The following is a 24,705-nucleotide window of genomic DNA, read 5'->3' on the forward strand; positions in this document are numbered from 1 at the left end:
GATTTAGAATCCCACTCTGCCATCAACAACTTTGTGAACTTGGGCAAATCCTCCTGCCCTCACCCCACCCCTGTTCTATTCTCTTTTCCCAACCAAAAAATAGAGACGGGTATCCTCAACTTGGCAAAGTCGATGTGGCAAAGTCAAAGTCAGCAAAGTCGGCACGTAAATGTCCAGGTGAGCAGTAGAGGCTCCATCAGTGGCATGAGGGTCAGATCAGAGGGAGCTATCTTAGAGCCCCTTAGATGTTGACTTCTTTAAGCCCCAAAGAAGAAGGTCCTTAAGCCAATAGCAGGCCCTCATTTCACTCCCCACTGGCCTCCTAAGGGATTTGGTTCTTATCTTGGTATTTGACCTATGCTTTTACATATAGAACTTGGAGGTTGATCCCCTTCTTTCTTTCTTTTGATGTAAAAAACTTGGCCTCCATGCACTGATGCTGAATGGAATCTCAGACACAGAGTTTTGGGTGAAGCAGAAAGGAATAGCTTTATTGCTTTGCCAGGCAAAGGCTGTCACAACGGGTTCCTGCTCCTGAAAGCTGTGTGTCCCAACACTAGAGGATATGGTGAGGAGTTTTTTATAGCAATAGTTCAAGGGTGAGGTTGCTGATAAGAGTAGGGTGTGTGCAGAGCCTCTTTTAATCTGGCTCCAGGTGGTCTCCTGATGAGTTTCTATGGTTCCTGAGGTCGTCAAACTGTGACCTCTCTCTGGAATGAAGAATTGTATCAGGTAGTTAACATTTTCACTTATTGGGGGTTTTAGTAGTTCTTCAGAAGACCATCCCCAAGAAAAAGAAGTGCAAAAAGGCAAAATGGTTGTCTGAGGAGGCCTTACAAGCAGCCATGAAAAGAAAAGAGGTGAAAGGCAAAGGAGAAAAGAAAAGATATACCTATTTGAATGCAGAGTTCCAGAGAATATCAAGGAGAGATAAGAAAGCCTTTCTCAGTGATCATTGCAAAGAAATAGAGGGAAAAAAATAGAATGGGAAAGACTAGAGATCTCTTCAAGAAAATTAGAGATACCAAGGGAACATTTCATGCAAAGATAGGCTCAATAAAGGACAGAAATTGTATGGACCTAACAGAAGCAGAAGACATTAAGAAGAGGTGGCAAGATACACAGAAGCACTATACAAAAAAGATCTTCATGACCCAGATAATCACAATGGTGTGATCCCTCACCTAGAACCAGACATCCTGGAATGTGAAGTCAAGTGGGACTTAGGAAGCATCACTACAAACAAAGCTAGTGGAGGTGATAGAATTCCAGTTGAGCTATTTCAAATCCTAAAAGATGATGCTGTTAAAATGCTGGACTCAATATGCCAGCAAATTTGGAAAACTCAGCAGTGGCCAGGAAAAGGCCAGCAAAGAGTCGGACATGACTGAGCAACTGAGCTGATACTGATACAGAAGAGCTCAAAGATACTATGTTTATCCCTTGAGGCAGAACCAGGACTCTGCCCCAAGACTGCACTATTGTTTCTTGGCTGCTCCTCCTTTGTCTCTGCATCCCTTCCATTCCCTGAGTCTGCCTTTTAGGACTCTGGGAAGGTCATGGAGTCTGGAGTCAGTTCAGTTCAGTTCAGTTGCCCAGTCGTGTCCGACTCTTTGTGACCCCATGAACAGCAGCACGCCAGGCCTCCCTGTCCATCACCAACTCCCGGAGTCCACCAAACCCATGTCTATCGAGTCAGTGATGCCATCCAACCATCTCATCCTCTGTCGTCCCCTTCTCCTCCTGCCCTCAGTCTTTTCCAGCATCAGGGTCTTTTCACATGTGTCAACTCTTCGCATCAGGTGACCAAACTATTGGAGTTTCTGCTTCAACATCAGTCCTTCCAATGAACACCCAGGACTCATCTCCTTTAGGATGGACTGGTTGGATCTCCTTGCAGTCTAAGGGACTCTCAAGAGTCTTCTCCAACACCACAGTTCAAAAGCATCAATTCTTTGGTGCTCAGCTTTCTTTATAGTCTAACTCTCACATCCATACATGACCACTGGAAAAACCATAGCCTTGACTAGACAGACCCTTGTTGGCAAAGTAATGTCTCTGCTTTTTAATATGCTGTCTAGGTTGGTCATAACTTTCCTTCCAAGGAGTAAGCATCTTTTAATTTCATGGCTGCAATCACCATCTGCAGTGACTGTGGAACCCAAAAAAATAAAGTCTGACACTGTTTCCACTGTTTCCCCATCTATCTGCCATGAAGTGATGGGACCAGATGCCATGATCTTAGTTTTCTGAATGTTGTACTGTAAGCCAACTTTTTCACTCTCCTCTTTGACTTTCATCAAGAGGCCCTTTAGTTCCTCTTCACTCTCTGCCGTCTGTTCCCTATAAAAACAAGGAACTGGGTCACAGAAAGGCTTCTGCCCCCAGAAGCCCCACAGGGCTGCTCAGTTTCATTTTCTCTCTATTTCTTTCTCCTTTCTTCTTTCTTTCCTTCCTTCCTTCCTTCCTTCCTTTCTTTCTGGTATTATGAGAATGTTAGACTTGAGTCACATTTCTAGCTTGCCCCTCAAGCAAGGTAGTTATACCTCTAATCCATAAGACAAGAATGTCAAGGAGGATAACACACGACTGCTGCATGAGGGATTATATTCAAGACTCCACCCAGCTTATCCTCTTCTGCAAGTTGTTGGACTTCCAAGTGCCACCAGGAAGGAGAAAGTAAGGGTGGTCCTCTGCAGCTCAAGGAACCCACACATCTAAAGGGACTCCACCCTTTTCTTCCTGCCGATCAGCTAATGTGTCCCAAGTAGGCTGTCACTCAAGATGACCATTATTCACTGCTCAGTATGAAAGGACAATAGGCCCACCAATCACAAACAAGTAAGAAGGAAATGGAAATGCCTGCCTTGGACAGCAGGGATCCTGCAGGACAGTTTGTTTTTCTTGCAACTTTCATTGGCATTCTGCTGGAAATTGATAACATCTCAAGAACAACAAGGTCTAGTGGAAGAACACATTTTTCTTCCTTATCTCTTGCCAAGACACTTCCTCATTGTTCTTGCCAAAACACTTCCTCATTGTTTGGACTGAGAGTCAAGGTCTTTTCTCTATTCCAAAAGCCCATCTCATAGGGCACATGCCATGCTTGTGTGAGTGTTAAATTCTTGCTTAAATTACATCTTGAGGACCAGAATTCATTCCAGCAGAAGTGATGTGCCACCTGCCACCCCCCTCCCCAAAAAACAACAACAACTAAGAGAAAAAAGGGGGGGCTTCCCTGATGGCTCAGACAGTAAAGAATCTGGTTGCATTGCAGGAGACCAGTGTTTGATCCCTAAGCCAGGAAGATCCCCTGGAGAAGGAAATGGAAATGCACGCCAGTATTCTTGCCTGGAGGATTCCATGGACAGAGGAACCTGGCTGTTGCAAAGGTTGCAATGGACAGAGGAGTCTATGGGGTTGCAAAGAGTCAGACAAGACTGAATACTAACACACATAAGAGAAAAAGAAGCCTCAGAAAAGTGGCAAGAATTGCCAGCTGGCGGACAGATGGAGCCAGTGCTGAAAGCCTGAAGTCTCAATCTACTTTCCATGTCCATAGTTCTGCCCTAGGAAATACGTGACTCACCTGAAATGAAGTAGTGAAAAAAAAAGAAGAAAGAAACAGATGAAAGGATGGGATGAGAAGAAGGTGGGAAATGAAAAAGAAGGCATTATATTTAACTTGAATATGTTAATTTTCTAACAAAAAAAAATCTAGATTTCACTCTATTTTTTTCTATTTAATTTTTTTTTTTTAACCTTTTTCAATCCTCTTTAATGTCTGGCTGAACAGAGGCAGCTGGATTTCTTTTTTTCTTAACTTTATTTAATATTGGAGTATAGTTGACTATAGGGCTTCCCTTGTGGCTCAGCTGGTAAAGAATATACCTGCCACACGGGAGACCTGAGTTCGATCCCCTGGGTTGGGAAGATCTCCTGAAGAAGGGAAAGGCTACCCACTCCAGTATTCTGGCCTGGAGAATTCCATGGACTGTATAGTCCATGGGGTCGCAAAGAGTCAGCCACGACTGAGCGACTTTCACTTCATAGTTGACTTACAGTATTGTGTTAATTTCAGGAGTACAGCAAAGGATTCAGTTATCCATGCACACACATCTGTTCTTTTTCAGATCTCTTTCCCATATAGGTTATTACAGAATGTTGAGTAGAGTTCCCTGTGCTATACAATGGGTCCTTAATGATTATCTATCTTATATAGTCTAGTACTTCTCCACCACCACCTTTGCCCTTTGGTCACTATAAATTTGTTTTCTATGTCTGTGAGTGTGTTTCTATTTTGTAAATAAGTTGATTTGTATCATTTTTTTAATATTCCACAAATAAGTGATATATTAATATATTATATTTGGATCTAGAGATTGTAATATTAAGTGAGGTCAGAGTAAAGCAAATCTCTCTCCACTTTTCTAATTGCGTTTGGTTTTCAATTCAGAGCCCTCAAGGAAAAAGTTGGCTGGGTCTCATGGAAACAAAACAAGAGCTCTCTCAGACAGATGGCTTCTCAGCTGTATTTACAGCAAGGCTTTCCCTCTCCCTTGACAAGCCTGAGAACCACAGCACAAAAGATTGGGCACTTTGAACTGGCCGGTTCAAAGTGTTGGAGAGGACTCAGTGTGGAGACTTTCAAACCACTCGCGAGGATCGATTCATTCATTACCCTATTTATGTAGCCCACTGCTGCTGCTGTTGCCGCCTAACCGTCCGACTCCTTGCGACCCCATGGACTGCAGCACACCAGGCTTCTCTGTCCCTCACCGTCTCCTGGAGTTTGCTCAAACTCATGTCCACTGAGCCGGTGATGTCATCCAACCACCTCATCCTCTGTCGTCCCCTTCTCCTCCTGCCTTCAGTCTATAGTTTTGCCTTAATTCGCTGGCCATGAGGAAATGTATGTCCTCTTTTCAGAATCCTAGGGGATGCCAAGTTCCTTAAGATAACAGGGCTTCTCTGTTGGCCTGCCTTAGACAAGACATACGATGCCTCTCTGAGATAGTTGTTGATACAGGTTTCTTGTCTATGAAGCTAGTGTGAGTCAAGAGACCTGGGCTCCAGAGTCCGCCCAGTGACAAGATAATTCTGGGACTCTGGGCAAATGGCACCACCTCTTTGGACCTCGTGTGCAATCTACTGGCTTTAACTTTTTATGGACCTCAGACCACTTGGAAAATTTTATGAAAAGTATGATAAACCTTTCCCACCCCCAGAAAAAAAAATGCACGTATTTACAGAAGAAAAAAAAATCAGTTTTAATTTCAGAAGGTTCATGAACCCCATTAGGCCATTCAAGGACCTCTTCCATCCCCCAGGTTAAGAAACTCTTGTCCAAATGATACTTGTAGACCTCCTCAACTGCTGTAATGCATGAAATGGAGTTTAGAGAATTGTTTGCAGTTAAGCAAATACTTCAGCAAACACTGTGCTTCTTGCAAAAGGCATTTTAATTCTTCAAGAGTGTAATAGGACTCCAGTATGCAATCCAAATAAGCACATAGACTTTCATAATGAAGAATGGTCGGGAATTCACTATTAAGGAAAGAAAGAGAAAGAAAATGTTTGGAAAGAGAAATGGTTGCCTTAAAAAGAATATTGTGAATATTTTCATGTTCATCTTTAAAAACAAAAATTCCAAAGCAGGTATAAAGAAAATTAACCATGGCTTTCATCACTTAAACGCAAACTCTATTAAAATTTTATCATATCTTCAAATCCTGTTTTCTATAATACAACCACACAAACACACGCACACATACACTGCTTTTAAATATATCATAAGCCCCATTTTTATCCTGAAGTTTTTATGTAACTTTGAGACATTGATAAAGTATAATTTTATGCCATACTGTATATAAATAATTGCAATGAATTTCTAATTTTGCAATAGTGAATATAGCACCAAAATTTATTTAATATTTCCCACTTAGAGGGTCATGTAGATTGTTTCCAGTGTTTTTATATTATAAATAATGATGTACTGGACCTCTTTGTACATGGGACTTGATCTAGATTTCAGGTTGTTGTCTTAGAAAAAGAAACTTATCAATGGAATTACTGGGATAAGAATAAGAGCATTTCTAAGGCTCCTAATAGCTATGGTTAAATTGGTTTCAAGAATAGTCAAAGCAATTTATAGTCCCATTAGCAGACTGTATATTTGCCTGTTGCTTCAGAGTATAAAACAAGGAGTATAAAATTTTCACTTTTGCCTAGTCTTTTGGAGGCATATTCACAGATTTTTAAAAATCTATACTAACGGAAATGTTGCCCAAATTCTACTAACCAATACACACAGAGTATAATATAAAATTCTAGATCACTAAGAGTCACTCAATAATATTCTCTTTTTAATTCAATACAGGTCCTTGGAACAGAGAAAGGTGAACTGTTTATATTTGTTTTCTTATCCTAACACCATTAAGTGAACACCATTAGGCTAAGTCCTATTTCCAGGTTAATAGCATTAGTCTTTTTTTTTTTTTTTAAAGGATTGCTTGTTTCAGGCCCTGGGATATATGGGCACGTGTGTATGTGCATGATGACATGATCCAGATGGATTCAGGACCTCAGAGTATATTCCAGAGTCCTGTGATCTAAACAGCATGATTTAAGTCAGACGTGGGGTAGAGTTCTTCAGCTACAGGCTAGTGACAAGGAGGCTTGCTGTCACCCCCCCAATATTTTGGAAGGATATTGCTGGCCTGCTGCTCCATAGAAGCTCTGGGTCTCTCCATCTTTGATGTCAGTCACTCACACACATCAACCCTCATGTGTGCAAATGTACACATGTATACACACTGCTGGTGTCACTATTTTGGAAGCATTGAATTCAATGCTCACTCACTAGCTGGGAGGATGCTAATCTGGTGACACCTTCATGCCCACCTTTGAGATACTGTTCACCATTCACTTAGAATGATGAGTTATGTTCAGAGCCGAAGGGCCTGAACTATGTCCCAAAGAGTAACACAGGCAGCCTAGTTTGACAAAGCAACATTGGGTTAAGATTTCAGAGACTCACCACCAGCTGTTTTGTTTTGGACAAGTTGCATTGCTTCTGTGAGCCTCAAGTCTTCTCATTTTATATTGAGGAAGTTATACTTGAGCGGGTCCTAACCAAGAGTTTTTGGTGGAGGAGTAGGGGTCTGTTGGGAATGCTAAGTAATTTTAAAACCTAAAGGAAACTGTGCCTATTTCCTCAATAAAGCTTAGCATTCTAACTGAAACATTCAGGAGTTTTTGCCGCAGGCTTCAGTGATCATCAACACAGCAATGTGACATTGGCTAACTCATGGGGGTAGCTGTTGATGACCTGAAATGATTTTATGGGATGTGTGACTAGTGGACCAGTCACTGACTCCAATCACATTTTAAGTAATCACGGTCCTTCAATCAAAGGTGTCAAGTTTGTGATCAACCTTGGACACAGCACAGAGGAACGACCAAAATTAAGACATGTCAGTGTTTATGCTTCCTTAACTTTATTACTTACAACTGCAACTAGGAGAGTGTTTTATGGGCTTTCCTATCATTGTTTTATTATGTGACCTTGGTAATTCTGGATGGCTGGTTAAAATCTATCCATGATTAAAAGAAAATAAAAAGTGATAATACCAATGAAGTAAAGTCACTCAGTCATGTCTGACTCTTAGCGACCCCATGAACCATATAGTCCACAGAATTCTCCAAGCCAGAATACTGGAGTGGGTAGCCTCTCCCTTCTCCAGTGGACCTTCCCGACCCAGGGTTCAAACCCAGGTCTCCCGCATTGTAGGTGGATTCTTTATCAACTGAGCTATCAGGGAAGCCCAGTAATACAAACAACATATGTAATTACTAAATAAGCCCAGCTCCTATGGTTGGCAGAACTTTTCAAAACTTGAAGACCAAAGGAATAACTGAGAAAATGCATGTCTGGTGGGAACCAGGTAGGAACCACTGGTCTACACCAGAATCCTGGGAGCTCTCCTGCCTTATCACAGGAGAGACAGGAGAATTCAGGTGTGCATGGGCAAGCATCCAGCATCCCCATAACCTACATTGCTCTAAATGGTTCTTAAGTTCAACAAGTTTGCTTATGTTTTTATGTAAAATTTCATATGGATGCAGAATTCAACTTCAATCCATTTCCACTTCAAACCTGTCCAATACCAAATACCTTCTAATGCAATATTCTATATTTGGTGAAAGTTTAAGAATGAGTTCTAGATTTAATATTTTTGAAAATATTAACTATTCAACATTAAAGCAATTTTTATAGCCTCAAGGACAAGCTACTCCCAGGACCCAGGGTTTTGTAGAATATATGGGTTACAGTTTCCACTAACCACCAACTGCTCACTCTTAATAACAGAGATTAGTTGGATGAAATTACAGCCATTTCAAAAGACCCCTACTGGCCCCCAATCATTTTCCTTTTACAACCTGACCAAATTCTGTGATGCCTTTACACAGTTCCTTATCACCAGATGAAGCCTGAAGCACCTCATCTGCCACAAAACCAAAGTCCTCAAGAGATTCCTTTTGCAGTTACCAGGTAAGGAGCCAGGAATCCCTGGCTGGGTCCCAGCTTGGGGGTCAGCCCTATGTTGCCTGGGATAATGACTCACGGGATCTCCTGAAAAGGACTCTCTGGCCTTCAATAATGAAGCCCAGTGACAAAGTTCCAAGGAAACCCGTGAATTATAGTTGTTGTTGGAGTTAATAGGATTTAAATTGGCCATGGGGTAGAAGTCTTTTTTTCAGCTACAGGCATTGTTCTTCTTGACTTTATAAGTGACTGGTTGTGCGTTGGAGACAATATTTGAAGACACAGGTATTCACTAGGTAGGATTAACTGGCATGGCAGCTAATCAACCTGGGAAGAAAAGTTGACATTTCTAACCAGTCTCAGTGGATACCACACAGAAGCTGACAGTCACTTTGGAACAGCACTTTATAAATGAGCAGGGGTTGAAAATGCCATTATCTGAGTCAATACTTGCCTGATTAGGTTATTGTGATAACTGTCATACCAACAGAAACGTCGAGGAAGCTAATAAGGCTGGTGACTCATTGGCCGAGGTCACATTAGCAGTAGCTTCCTTAATATCCCGAGTCTCTAAAATTAGTACCACGAGGCCCTCCTGTCCGCAGTCTGGCCTGTGGCTCCAGCTCAGTTCAGGCCACTCTCCACCACTGCTAACAAAGGACATTTGCATGTGCTATTCCTCTTCCTGTAACACTTCCCCCCACCCCTCACATTTCTGTCTCTCCACCATCTCTCTATTCGGGACACTTCTCTTTGTTCAGCAGACCCCAGCTCAAAGCCACCCTGAATCCAGGAAGTAGTTCTTCCCCATTTCCCAGAGGGAATAAATGAGGCCCTGGCAGGCTGAGTCCCTAACTGCTGAAATCAAGTCCAGCTTCACTCTTCAGTAACCCATCGCATCTACACTGATTTGATTCTGAAAATGCAGCCCATGAATCTTGACTGTCCTTGGTGCCTGTCCAGAGTTAAAATGCTCTTTTATTATTTAATAAATATTTACGGGGCATGTACCCTGTTTGTGGTGGAATAGAATACTGCTTAGGAGGGAGTCCCTGGAATCAGGCTGCCTGGCTTCCTCACTAACAAACCATGTGGCCTTGGGCATCTTCACTCACCCTGTTCAACATGCCCACGCGCCCACTAACCACCAGCTCTCAATGCCATTGCCAGCCACTCCACTGTATGTCAGGGGCATTGTCCCCACCCCCCATTCCAACTTCCCAGCCATTACTTTCTTGTGTTGTTTCACACCTTTGGTAACTTTGTTCTCACTCTTTGGTGTGTGGGCATTAGTTCTAGGCTTCATTCTCTTATTAGACTGTTTTCTGTTTAAGGCCCAACCTGACACAAAACCCTTGCCCACATAACAAATAGAAACTCTTTCCAATGTAATTGTCTAAAAGGAAACAAAAAATCATCATATTATAGTGAAAAGATCATGAGATTTCAGTTGGACCCACATCTGCAGTAGTTGTTTAATGTGACTTGGCTTCTTTTGTGTTTATTTAATTAATTGAACATCTCCTGATTTAGGGGGCTTCCCTCATAGCTTGGTAAAGAATCTACCTGCAATGCAGGAGACTTGGGTTCGATTCCTTGGTAGGGAAGATCCCCTAGAGAAGGAAATGGCAACCCACTCAAGTATTCTTTGAATCCCATGGACAGAGGAGCCTGGTGGGCTACAGTCCATGGGGTTGTAAGAGTCAGACATGACTGAGTGACTTCCACTCACTTTTTCACTCCTGATTTTTCTTTCTCTCTTAACTGACTGCATCTTCTAAGTCTCCTTTTTCCCAAACTGACCTGTAATATTGGTATTCCTCAGATCTTTCTGAGGACCTTTTTTCTCTTGGTAAGAGTGTAGTCAGTTTATCCATCCTCATGGTGTCAAATGTCAATTCTATATTGATCATTACTAAATCTGTCTTCTGCCCCAATCACCCTTTTTAGCCCCAGACCCATGTCCAGTTACCCAATGAGCAGTTTTCCTTGAAACAGTGACAGGCATCTCAAACTCAATGTTGGAAACTGAACTGATTTATACTTTCGTTTCCAGACCCACATTACCCTCTTATAAACTTTCTCACCTCAATAAATGGTATACTCTCTTTCCCATCTTCACTCTTCCCATCCTGTTTATTAACAGCCCCCTAAATTCTCAAATCTCAACTCATAACAGGTCTTGAATCTGTCCATTTCCCTAGCTCCCAGGAAAACTTTCTTGAGAACCAAACCAATTTTGTCTAGATTAAGTGACATTCTTTTGCTGTGCTCACCTCTATGGTGGTATTTACCCCTTATTGTGATAGTGGTATAATTATGTCTTCCCTTCAAAAATGAAGGTGCTTCAGGGCAGAAGCCATGTCTTATTCATTTGATACCTCCCAAAACATGCAATGTACTTAGTAAGCACTCAGTGTCTATAAAATGAAAGAGCTATCAATTCTGTTTTAGTTCAGGAGTTTTTTCTTCTATTTTTATAAACTTTGTACTTGACATCGAGAATATCTTCAGAGGATATTACTCTTCTCTCAACATTTTCTAAAAATCTTGAAAAATTAGGGCAGTGAAATTTTGCTATCCAAGATTTTTAAATTAATATGTTACATATAGTTACTGAGTCCAGTCCAGCGTTTTTGCAACCCCGTGGACTGTAGCCTGCCAGGCTCTTCTGTTTATTGGATTTCCCAGGCAAGAATACTGGAGTGGGTTGCCATTTCCTTCTCCAGGGGATCTTCCCAACCCAGGGATCAAACCTGTGTCTCCTGCATTGGCAGGCAGATTCTTTACCACTGAGCCACAGGGAAGCCAATAGTCCTATATATTTTTGATTGCCCTGGGTCTCTGCTGCTGTGTGAGGGCTTTCTCTAGTTGCCGTGAGCGGAGGCTGCTCTTCGTTCTGCTGCATGGGCTTCTCGTTGCAGTGGCTTCTCTTGTTGTGGGGTGTGGGCTCTAGGCACACAGGCTTCAGTAGTTGCAACTCCCAGGCTCCAGAGCACAGGGTCAAGAGTTGTGGCGCATGGGCTTTAGTTGCCCGGAAGCACGTAGAATCTTCTTGGACCAGGGATGGAATCCATGTCCCCAGCACTGGCAGGCTGATTCTTATCCAGGCAGTGGATAAGCCACTGCCTGGATAAGAATCAGTGAAGCCCTCCATTTAACATTTAACATAGACATTTAACAAAATTTTACACTGACTCATAGTAAAGGGACCGTGAATCGAAGGCTTAGATAGCAAAAGAAGCCTGACCAGCGATGACAGCACAACGTGGTGGTCTAATGATCTAATGGCATTTCTGTCTGTGAAGCAAGTCATAAGACTCCAGGCTTCCATGGAAATAACAAAAACCAGATATGCATTCAGTTGATTTCATCGCTGCTGGTAAAGGGAGGAATTTTGCTGAATTAACCCAGAGGCTTTATTCAATTGCACGATCGTGGCATAGAACACACTCCACATAATAAGATTTAACTTCAGCAATACCTAGAGTTTATAATGACGATGCTGACCACAATACAAAATGAACCGGAAAATTAGCGCTGAGTGTTACCTAAAGGTAAACATTAAGTAAAGTGCTAAACTAAAGCTGCTGGTAAATAGTCTTGGTAACATTGTTACTGTGTTTAGAAATGCATATCATTTTACAGTCTTTTATTATATTTTTATAATCCTTTTTTCTTTATGGATTTCCTTCCTTTACACACAGTTTTCTTACCTAGCTCACATTTTAAGAGGAAATGAAATAATTTCTATGCCCTTCTTCCTTGCTATGCATGACTCACCCTCAATTGGTAAGCAATTATTAATACTACAGAGTAGGAGCTGTAGTGTTTTCTACAGTAACCGTATCTACAAGGCAAGTCTGGAGTCATGGCTTCCAAAAGTAAAGAATTACAATGCATGTTCACTGAAGTGACATGGAAAGAACATACATGAGTCAGTCAATTTGTTCCACATCTAACATCAGTCTGTCTTGAGAAAGGAAGGAACCAGCCTCCTACACTTTACAAAACAGATGAGTCTTCTAACTCATCCAGTAAACTATAAAGTGCTCTGTAAATATGATTTAGACCATGAGTACTGACCCAGCTAAAGTAGAAGATACTAACATTCTTTCAATTGTAATATTTCCTTTAGCTCTTCATTCATGACACGCAACCCGACCGTGCAAAACCGAGGTAAGAACTCTTTACCTAAGAATTATAAAATAAGCAGGTAAGTCAGGACACTATGATTTCCTGCACCATGAATTAGCTTTTGTGAAACTAAGAGTCCCTCAGCTGATGCATGTAGATGTAATTCTCTGGTTTTCATTGACAGGTGGCATTGTATTGTGTTAATATCACATAAATTTTATCCACAATTAAATATGATCACTTAGGTGGTTTCCAGCTTTTTCCTCTTATGAACATTAGTTGCGAGCAATATTGTAGATGTTTTCCCTTGTATATAGCATGTACATATTTTCCCAAGTACATAATAGGATAAGTTCTCTTTTTAAGAGGGAAATGGCCACATCTTAGAATATTCCTCTCTTCAGTGACACTAGATGGTGGCAACTTAGTTGCTAAGTCAGCTCTAACTCTTGAGACCCTATGGACTATAGCCCACCAGGGATTTCTCAGGTAAGAACACTGGAGTGGCTTTCCACTTTCTTCTCCAGGGTATCTTCCTGACCCACGGGTTGAACAATGTCTCCTGCATTGCAGGAGGATTCTTTACCACTGAACCACCAGGGAAGCCCAACCCTAGATGTGTTTTCCAAATTAGACATATCACTTTGTTTGACCAACAGCTTATGAGGGCCCATTGTTTCCTATCCTCTCCAACAGTTGCTTCTTGACAAACCTTTAGTTTTTGCCATTCCATTGATTGTAAAATATATTTATCTTAAAAAGAGTCTGTGAAATAGAGAAAATAAAAACCAACCTCTCTTACTAATTCATTGAAAAGATAAAAATCAGAAGGATACCATGTCCATGGAGATGTCAAAAGTAGCCTATAAATATAGTGTTATATTACTCTTGGTGATGGGTTTTGATATTGTTAGTATTATTTGGCCAAACTAGATATGTCATGTTCTTTTGTCTTTCTTTCTTTACTCCCTATGCCATAGAGATTCTATGTTCAGGCCTAATCTTTCAATCTCTCTGTGCTGAGCCACAGAATGGTGGCTGGACCCCATGGGATAGAGTGGGAAGACTGAGTGTTCTGCTGACCTTGATCCCACTTCTGCCTCTTTGAGCTTTACCATCCTCCATCCATAAAATTAAAATAATGATATTACCCCACAGGGTCCCACTTCTGCCTCTTTGAAGTTCACCCTCCTCCATCCATAAAATTCGAATACTATTAACTAACAGGGTTAATACACATACACACACACACACACACACATACACACACACAGCCCTCTGCTTAGCACATTGTAGGCAACTGACACATTTTAATATCTTTCCTTTTATTTTGTATTTCCTTTCCATCTCCAGCGATTCTCTACCTAACTGATCCACTGAGACTAAGAGATTCCTCCATAGCCTCCATCATGTCCTTATTTCTCTTCTGCCCTGCACCATCTGGGCCTTACATGGGGAAACCAATATGGAAAAGTCATTATCCCCAGATGCACGCATCACTAATAAATGAGTTTCCCAAGAGAGGACTCCTTTTCTAAAGGAGGATGGCCACATGGCTCAATTCCTAGAAATTGAATGACAGAAATGGCAGTTTTGGAGGCCAGATCTTGGTGTATGAAGACAAAAAGACTTGGGAGATCCAGGTGAAAGCTCCACGGGCTGGATGGGCCAGGAAGGGCTTTACAGATGGGGGTTTTGAAATTGGGATTATTGCAGAGATGGAGAAGCAGATAGATTAAATAGGGATCCAGAGTCTTGACTTGAAAGACAAAATCTTGAACACATAAAAAAATAAAGAGCAGTTGAAGAATGGAACACTAGTGTTAGTGAAGTGGAAAGCCTTCAAAGACATGAGTCCAGTCAAGCATCCTTTGACTAGGAGTATATCATTCATACTGGGGTTATGTAGACTGTTCTCTAATCATCTTAGAAGAAATAGGTTTGCTTAAAGAAACATCCTGGGATGGACAGGGAAAATGTTTTTGTCTCCAATGCCTTCAAACACCATCAATTCCTCTTTTGGGCAACAAATATCCACCAAGTACGTGGCTTATGCCCCAAATTGGGCTGGGCCTTAAGAATACAGAATAGAAACAGCCTCATCCTTTAACTGACCAGTGCCTGAACTTTTCCATCAATGTATTCAGTGATTCATTCTCCTGGGTAAAAATTCACCCTTGGGTCACCAGCGCTTGGCAGAAATTAGGTGCAGAGAAAACAGTACACAATCCGGTCACATGTAGAGCGCTGAGTCTAGCGGGCTCTCTAAAGTTTGCTAGTTTTAAGTTGGATGTCTCAGGCGAGGGAGACAGTGTTCTACACGTAGAAGAGTGAAACCTACTTCTCCGTCAATGTAGGTATCATCATCCTAATTTAACAAATGAGAAAAGATTTTGAAAATATAGTTAGGCTTCTTTTTAAGGATGGTCCTTTATTGTACTTATATTTATTTTTAAGGAGTATAATTGCTTTACAACATTCTGTTAGTTTCTGCTATACAACAATGTGAATCATCTATATGTAAACATACATCCCCTCCCTCCCGGGCTTCCCTTCCACCCCCCATCCCACTCCTCTAGCTCTCCACAGAGCACTGAGCTGAGTGAGTTCCCCGTGCTACACAGCAGCTTCCCATTAGCTAGCTATTTCATACAGGGTAGCGTATATATGTCAATTCTACCACATGCCCACTTACAGTTATTCTTGACTGTTCAGTTACTAGTGAATAAATAGGTTGTTCTCAATTTTCTGATAAATAAATTCAAGCTAAATTGTTGGAAGCCTAAGTAGATGGATCTCCAGACAAAAAAGAAAATTATTTTGATATATTGGAAGAGAAACCTGAAAGTTTGGGTTATAACTAAAACATATTAACTTTTGAGCTATTGGATGATTTCTTTTCTTATTTATATCAGTTTTTGTCCACTAAAGTTTTCTTTTTCTATCTGCATTTTATAAAATTTTTGTTATATATGACTTTTTTCTTAAAATTTTTTTTTAAAATTTTATATGGGGTGAAGTTAAAATAGACATTACTTTGTCAACAAATGTCTGTCTAGTCAAGGCTATGGTTTTTCCAGTGGTCATGTATGGATGTGAGAGTTGGACTGTAAAGAGAGCTGAGCACTGAAGAATTGATGCTTTTGAACTGTGGTGTTGGAGAAGACTCTTGAGAGTCCCTTGGACTGCAAGGAGATCCAACCAGTCCATCCTGAAGGAGATCAGTCCTGGGTGTTTATTAGAAGGACTGATGTTGAAACTGAAACTCCAATACTTTGGCCACCTGATATGAAGAGCTGCCTCCTTTAAAAAGATCCTGATGTTGGGAAAGATTGAGGGCAGGAAGAGAAGGGGATGACAGAGGATGAGATGGTTAGATGGCATCACCAACTCAATGGACATGAGTTTGGGTAAACTCCGGGAGTTGGTGATGGACAGGGAGGCCTGGCGTGCTGCAGTTCATGGGGTCACATAGAGTCGGACACAACTGAGCCACTGAACTGAACTGAAAGTTAAAATTTGCCAGTAAATAGGTATGGAGAGCTGCTTAAAATAAAATGGTTTTATTATGTTTCAAGGAAAGCTCTAGAGCTGTTTCTTTATTAACACTGTAACATTAGTAGTAGCATTCATTGAGTGGCTAGTATGGGTCAGGCACTGTGCTAAGAGCTTTATATACATAAGCCTTTTTAAATATTAGTAATTATTCATATCAATATGGTTCCATCAGTAAGTGTTGATATCAGTATGGTTCTACTGATGTCAGCTTTTAAATATTAGTAATTATTGATATCAGTATGATAACAGTATGTTTTATCCATACTGTTTTCATTAGACTATCCTAATTTTCTTGACCACTTACACATATTATCCCCAATGTTCTTCCATTTACTCTGTGTCACTTCTTTATTAAATATATATATAATATACATATATACACATATACATATGTACATATATATTTGGTTGCACAAATCGTTGTGAACAACGATTCACGTTGTGAACAACACCCTGAACTCTTAGTTGCAGCACATAGTTTCCTGACCAGGGATCGAACCCTGGTCTCCTGCATTGGGAGCGGAGTCTTAGCCACTGGACCAGCAGAGAAGTCCTCAACCTCTTTATTAATGTGACTCTCCATTCTCCAGGTAGGAGAGTCCTATCTCCTGGGATTATAAAACTCAAATGCAGTGTTTTATGTAAAGCTTTCCAAAGATTACCACCATTATTTTAGAACAAAGTCAACTAAATTCTTGTAGTGGAACTACATACTGGGAATTTCGTTCATTTATTAAGCAAAGATCCATCCAGGACTTCTGAGGAAATCACATGGCGAAGTTTTTTTGTTTGTTTTGTTTAACTCCTTCTCTGAATAGACGACAGATGCACAGAGCTGTTTCCAAATGCTCTTTTTCATGTAGGATTCTTAAAAATTCAAGCAAGGCACTCAGAGTTGAAATACAATAAATCAGTTGCCACAATATCATGAAAAATTCATAATCACTGAACACATGTATGCTACACAAACTGATAGGGAATGCTGATAACAGTTATTTTCTTCTCTCAAGAACATTCTTACTGTTTCGATCCATGATGAAAAGATAGTTATGGCTATTTAAATAATAAGTTTTATTGTCCTGCTTCATTAAAATGTAAAATACTGTTGGTAAAGTCATTTTTAAAAATATTTCCATAGCTCTCTTAGCTCTCTCTTGGTTGGGATTTGCTTGGTTCTGACTCCTTTCATTAATGATCTCTCTGTGTCATATTTCAGATGCATAATTAGCACAGAACTGGACTTTTTAAACAAATAAGCATCTGGTTTTTAAATGCAAAATTTAAACCATTGATATTTATTGTAATTACTAATATTTTTGAATCAATTTTTATATTATGTTGTGCCTCCTACTTGCCTTTTTTATTGATTTTTTTCCTGCCATATATTGAATTCATCTTTTTTATTCCCTTTTCTCTTTCTAGAAAGTTATATATACATTCAAATTCTATTCTTCCATTGCTTACCTTCAGCATTTAGCTAAATAAACAAATAGCATGCTCGAATTTTAAAACTCTGAAGTTCATATCCTCTTTTCAACAATACAGAAAACATATGATGCTTTTGTTCTGATGATGTGGATTCTGCACTGTGTCTGAAAGTAGAGCTTTTAGCCTTATAAAATAAAATTGGAAAAGACAGATGTCTTTATCATTATTCCTATTTTTAGTTGTAAATTGGTGAGTGAAATTAACTTACCATGATGAATGTAATTTAAACTTTAAGTGACCAAACGCTTTTCTACAGCAAACATTTGACACATGTATTCCCTACCTTCTCAGACTCCACATTAAAAGTCACAATCCTCGGAACCCTCAAAATATAACTTTCAATGGTTCAGGAGTACTCTGCTCTTCTTAGTAAACTTACAGAGAAATCTGACATTTTGATGACAAAAAAGAAACAGAATAAATACACATATAACTTAAATGTTATGGTAACTGGCCTATAAATGTTTGCTAATGTTTTATTTAGCACCTTGCCTTAAAAAACATAGTGTGTGAGAAGTATTCCATTCTTTCAAAGTTCTTGTTAAGCTACTGACCAGAATTATAACCTTTATGCTCTCTAGACTGAAGTGAGACTAAATAACTTATAATTCTGCATTCACATTAATAACTCCTTTTCCATTTTATATGTTATCATTAACCAGAATTTTATTATGATGCTGTTTTCATGCTCTCAATGATTTGTTGTTGGGGTCCTTTAATGGACCGGAACCTGGTGGTACGGAGTCGACGATAAGAAAGTAAAAGAGAGAAAGAGAGAGAGAGAGAGAGAGAGAGACAAAAAAGACCCGGGGACCTAAGCTCTGATGGAGCAAAGGTGCTTGAATGATTTTTCTATGAGTATATGTAGGCTGTGGTACAAGAAACTTCTTTCGGGAATGATAGAGATCAGAAAACCAAACGTACAGCAACCGTTACCAAGGGAACAAGGGGTAGTGTTAGTCACAAGGTCAGGAGACAATCCATATCTCAAGAAAGGGGTACAAGACTAAGCAGTTTTGTCCTAAAGAGAATGTTTACTAAAGGAGACCCAAGCCTGCCTCACACAATGACCTCAGTCCCTGGGAGCAGCGTGCTGTTCCACTTGAAGAGGGACAAAGGACTCATGAGGGACAGCACGTAGGGATCCTCCCGTCAAACATTCCCTGACAATTTGTCATTTTTATAAAGTTAATTCTTGCTTAAAATTACTAACATATTTATCAATATCTTTGTTAAGCATTCCTTCTAACAACTGGTTTCTTCCTTGTGACTTTCAATCAGTTCAGTTCAGTTGCTCAGTCGTGTCCGACTCTTTGCAACCCCATGGACTGCAGTACGCCAGGCCTCCCTGTCCATCACCAACTCCCGGAGTTTACCCAAACCCATGTCCATTGAGTCGGTGATGCCATCCAACCACCTCATCCTCGTCTCCTTCTCCTCATGCCGCCTTCAATCTTTCCCAGCATCAGGGTCTTTTCAAATGAGTCAGCTCTTCACATCAGGTGGCCAAAGTATTGGAGTTTCTGCTTCAACATCAGTCCTTCCAACGAACACCCAGGACTTATCTCCTTTAGGATGGACTGGTTGGATCTCCTTGCTGTCCAAGGGATTCTCAAGAGTCTTCTGCAACACCACAGTTCAAAAGCATCAACTCTTCGGTGCTCAGCTTTCTTTATAGTCCAACTCTCACATCCATACATGACCACTGGAAAAACCATAGCCTTGACAGGATGGACCTTTGTTGGCAAAGTAATGTCTCTGCTTTTTAATATGCTGTCTAGGTTGGTCATAACTTTCCTTCCAAGGAGCAAGCGTCTTTTAATTTCATGGCTGCAGTCACCATATGCAGTGATTTTGGAGCCCCCAAAATAGTCTGTCACTGTTTCCACTGTTTCCCCATCTATTTGCCACAAAGTGATGGGACCAGATGCCATGATCTTAGTTTTCTGAATGCTGAGTTTTAAGCCAACTTTTTCACTCTCCTCTTTCACTTTCATCAAGAGGCTCTTTAGTTCTTCTTCACTTTCTGCCATAAGTGTGGGGTCATCTGAATGTCTGAGGTTATTGATATTGCCTTATGACCTTAATTTCTTGAAATTCATTTCTATTAGTGTTTACTGGAGTGACACAGTGAAAATATGTTATTTTTATTGAAGTAGAGAATACACCACATCAAAACATGATGAAGTGGTAGTATCTTAAAGCTTAGGTGCCATGTGAAATCAAAACCCTTTCAATGAATTCAGTATTCTGTTACTATGAAATCCATTGGTCTATCTTCCCTTTTAAATACTCCTACCCAGGCATGATTTTGTAGCACCACATATTAGTCACTGGAAAACAGTGATTCACAGACTTGAGCAGATCTTTCCCACATTAACATATTTTATTATATAATATTTTAAAAATCACATTTGTAAGTAATACCTCCAATCTCATCAGAAAAGTCCAGCTGTGGATATGCTATGAAGTCACTGTGGCAGATACAAGTTTTTCCAAACTCCAGTTTGCACTTCAAAAGTCTAATTTTAAACTTGGCCACAAATACTGCCAGTTGTTTTCCATTAAGTGACAGGCTCACTTTGTTCATTTTTAGTAAAGTATCTGCCAAGTGCCCAAGTCTGAATAACCGTAATTTGTCTATTAGTCATTCTTTCAGGTTATAAAAGATGATCCATTAAAACAAAAAGTTATTCTTTCACATTTTAAAACAAATGGCGTTTTCTGAGTTGGAAACAAGCTTGGCTTATTTAAGAAACTCAGCAGAGTTCATAACAGCCAGGACAGCATGGTCAGTGGAGGATGGATGAAGAAATAAGAAGAGAAAGATTATACAGGACCTTATTGACAGAAGTTTAAATATTTGGATTTTCTTCCAGGTCATCATGGAAGGATGTGTACCAGGGGTGTAGTAAAGTCAGAATTACATTTTTTGAAGGTGACTCCAAATGCCCTAGGGAGACAGGGACAAAATCTGAAGCAAGTGAACAGTCCAGAGGAGACTGCTCTCAAGAGTGAGATGATGGTGGTAGAGATCAAGTTGCCATAGACCCCGGAGGGAGTGATGGGTTCCAGCATAGTCATATTTAAATGTGAATTTATTTTTCCCAGATCATAAAGAAAGCATGCCATCCTATGCTCCTCAGAGATGTCAGTCTCCAGCCGGCTCTGGCCCTCAGGAAAATCCACTACTTCATAAAATCACGAGCAGGAGGAAGCATTTCCCCACAAGGTCTGATGGCAAGGTAAAACAGACACTTCCTACAGCACTTTTCTAGATGACCTTAGCACCTAAATAGGGGCTTCCCTGGTGGCTCAGCAGTAAAGAATCCATCTGCAATGCAGGAGATGCAGGTTCGCTCTCTGGGTCGGGAAGATCCCCTGGAGAATGGAATGGCAACCCACTCTACTATTCTTGCCTGGAGAATCCCATGGACAGAGGAGCCTGATGGGCTACAGTCCATGGGATCACAAAGAGCTGGACATGACTGAGGCAACTGAGCATGCTCACACAGCACCTAAAGAGAGCTTTCCAGAACAACGCCTAAAAAGGAGATCATTACAATTCGCTCCGAGATTTCTCCCTTCTGGCTATATATTATTGGGGGTTAATATTTTTTAAAATATTTTGCTGTATAACATTGCATCTTGCCATTTCATTAAATTCTTCAACTTGCATACTTCCATATTCTAAAAGTGCTTTTCTTTAAATTGATCCAAAAAATAGAGATATTTAGAACTGTATTGTATGTGTATTGGTTGTTCAGTAGTGTTTTGCAATTGATGAAGATTTCTATATTGCAACTGTTTTCCCAACAGAAGATTCACAAGTTGTATGCTCATTTCATTTGAACAGTTCAGCAAGCATTTACTGAGCACTTATTCTATACCAGACAACGTGCTAGAAGTTATGGTCTCTGCCCCAGGGGAAATGTAAAGAGGGGCAGAGATGCAAACAGATGTAATAGTAAACAGATTCTTGCTTGTCCTTCATCTATTTCCTGCTTTCTTTCTAAAATATTTTCCGTTCCCACAACCAGTTCTTCTCAGGCCGTGCTGCACTTACGCTCACCTGTATGGGGGGATAAAACTTAGTTTTAGCTTCTACCCTCTTCCCTCCATCACGTTGCAACATTACTTATTAAAGTCTTTCATGATAAGGCACAGAAGGACGTGTTCCATCCGGGTCTCCATTCCGTAGCCTCATAGGCTAAGAGTTCTGCTACAGAGCTTGCTAAAGATTTTAAGCAGGAGCAGAGCACATAGAATATCTCCAGTCAGTTCAGTTCAGTCTCTCAGTCATGTCCTACTCTTCGTGACCTCATGAACTGCAGCACTCCAGGCTTCCCTGTCTGTCACCAACTCCCGGAGATTGCTCAGACTCATGTCCATTGAATTGGTGATGCCATCCACCCATCTCATCTCTTGGCGTCCGTTTCTCCCAGGGACCAATCTTCCTGGCGAAGATTGAAGATCTTTCCCAGCATAAGAGTCTTTTCTAAAGAATCAGTTCTTCACATCAGGTGGCCAAAGTATTGGAGTTTCAGCTTCCACATCTGTCCTTCCAATTAATATTCCGGACTGATTTCCTTTAGGACTGACTGGTTTGATCTGCTTGTTGCCCAAGGGACTCTCAAGAGTCTTCTCCAACACTACACTTAAAAGCATCAATTCTTCAGTGCTCAGCCTTCTTCACAGTCCAACTCTCACATCCATACATGACTACTGGAACAATTGCTCATATTCCTGCAATGTTCCAAGTGCCATTGGTTGTCCTTATACTTAGTGTTAATTTTGACCTTAATTCTAAAAGAAGTCTCATACTCTTAAATTTGACCTTGTGCACAGTTTGCACATGGTATGCACATAGAAATGTTTGTGCATAGTTCATCTATTGCCCTATCTTACATACCTGGCTTCCTTTTCATCATCTCCTTCATAAGCACTGGAATCCCAGAATCCTACCTAGGTATCTATCCAAAAATTACACCCCTCCCAGAACCTGGATTCTTCAGGCATGGGAGAGGCTTGCACTAAACCAGGATTTCCCTGATTTCAACTATTTGAATGCATGTTTATGATCTGTGGCCTATCTGTATATTATCTATAATAATGTTATACTTTTTTTTTCATTTTACATCACTGCTTTATTAAACCAGTATTACATACATAGAAAGTAATCTTAAAACTAACCGTGGCATTCTACTTCTAGGTTTACACCCAAAGAAATGAAAGCAGGGACTTGAACAAAATTTTGTACACTCATGTTGACAACAGCATTATTTACAACAGCTGTGAAGTAGAAACAGCCCAAATGTTTATTAACAAATAAATGGGTAAATGAAATACAGTAACATTGTTCAGTTGTAAAAAGGAATGAAATCCTGACACGTTACAAAATAGATGAACCTTAAAAACATAACACTAAGTGAAATAAGCCAGACACAAAAAGACCAGTGTAGAGTCTACTTATAGAATAAGTAAATTCATAGAACCAGAAAGCAGAATGGTGGCTACCAGAGGAATTATTGTTGAATGTGTAGAGTGTTTCAGTTCGGTATTATGAAAACATTTTGGAGCTGAATAGTGTGATGGCTGCAAAGCCATGTGAATGTGCTCAATGTCATTACATTGTACACTTGAAAATGGTTGCATGGTAAATCTTCTGTTGCGTATAGGGGCTTCTCGGGTGGCACAGTGGTAAAGAATCTACCTCCCAATGCAGGAGATGCAAGAGACTTGGGTTCCATCCCTGTGTCAGGAAGATCTCCTGAAGTAGGAAGCAGCAACTCACTCCAGTATTCTTGCCTATGAGACCCCAAGGACTGTAGCCCACCAGGCTCCTCTGTCCATGGGGTCACAAAGAGTCAGAAACAACAGAGGACATACACATGGTGTGTATATTTTATCACATCTTTAAAAAAAATTCATTTTAGCTCAAATGAAATAAGGCTATTATATTGCAGTAGGATGCCATCACTCACTAATGGACCTCAGCATAAGGAGAGGTTAGGGATGCCAGAACAAGAGACTTCCCTGGTGGTCCAGGGTTTAAGACTCTGCACCTCCAATGCAGGGGGCACAGGTTTGATCTCTGGTCGGGGAACTAGGGTCCCACATGCTGTGCAGCATGGCCAAAAAATAAATAAATAGATACATAAAAATAAATAAATACAATCCATCCATTAAAAAATCTAGATATTTTTAAAAAATAAAAGAAATGTCATAGTGATATTAAGCACCAAAATATTAAGCATCCCTGTTGGATTATTCAGAGGGCTGGAAAGAAAAGTGAAAGGGGCCCATCTCTCCCTCCAGGTCATTCAGAATTGCCTCACACTGTGTTTGAACAGCACCTACACACACCAGCTCACACTCATGATCACACCTGGAGAACTACAGAGTTATGAAATCTCTAGTAGCCGTTCCCCTCTCCAGGGGATCTTCCCAACCCAGGGGTCAAACCCGGGTCTCCCACATTGCAGGAGGATTCTTTACCAGCTGAGCCACCAGGGAAGCCCAAGAATACTGGAGTGAGCAGCCTGTCCCTTCTCCAGGGGATCTTCCCGACCCAGGAATCGAACCAGGGTTTCCTGCATTGCAGGCAGATTCTTTACCAACTGAGCTATGAGGGAAGAATTAGCTCCAGCTTCAACAAACAACATCAGAGTAGAAACAGCACAGTGTCGCTGAGCCCTGACAGGCTCCCAGAGTGGCAGAGAAGCCCCCCAGAAGCAGCAGGCCTTTCTCAGCACAGAGAGCTCCCTCTTCCACAGGGAAGTGGGGCTCTGGGCTGCCCTTTGTTCTGAAACCTGGTACCTGACTTTGCTGGACGGGAGCAGGTCCCACTTCTGGACCTTCCAGCAGACACCCGCCCCTGGCAGTAGGGACTAGGAAAAGGGGTTCATTCCAAAAGATACCTCAAGCAAGAGGTGACTCTGCCCCCCAGCTTCATGGAAGACAATGGCAGAGCC

At 40.8% G+C, this 24,705-nt stretch overlaps 1 protein-coding gene across 1 annotated transcript in view; it reads left to right on the forward strand.

The window, feature by feature from the left end:
- Window positions 1-24,705, forward strand: part of CLNK (cytokine dependent hematopoietic cell linker) — a 197,940-nt gene that overhangs the window by 156,358 nt on the left and 16,877 nt on the right. The window contains exons 13-16 of the mRNA XM_043906182.1: window positions 6,380-6,398; window positions 8,473-8,554; window positions 12,687-12,727; window positions 20,843-20,976. Of these exons, the coding sequence (XP_043762117.1) occupies window positions 6,380-6,398; window positions 8,473-8,554; window positions 12,687-12,727; window positions 20,843-20,976 (276 nt within the window). The remainder of the gene's footprint in view (window positions 1-6,379; window positions 6,399-8,472; window positions 8,555-12,686; window positions 12,728-20,842; window positions 20,977-24,705) is intronic.

The sequence above is a fragment of the Cervus elaphus genome, chromosome 6 (genome assembly GCF_910594005.1).
Source record: "Cervus elaphus chromosome 6, mCerEla1.1, whole genome shotgun sequence".
Taxonomy (NCBI): domain Eukaryota; kingdom Metazoa; phylum Chordata; class Mammalia; order Artiodactyla; family Cervidae; genus Cervus; species Cervus elaphus.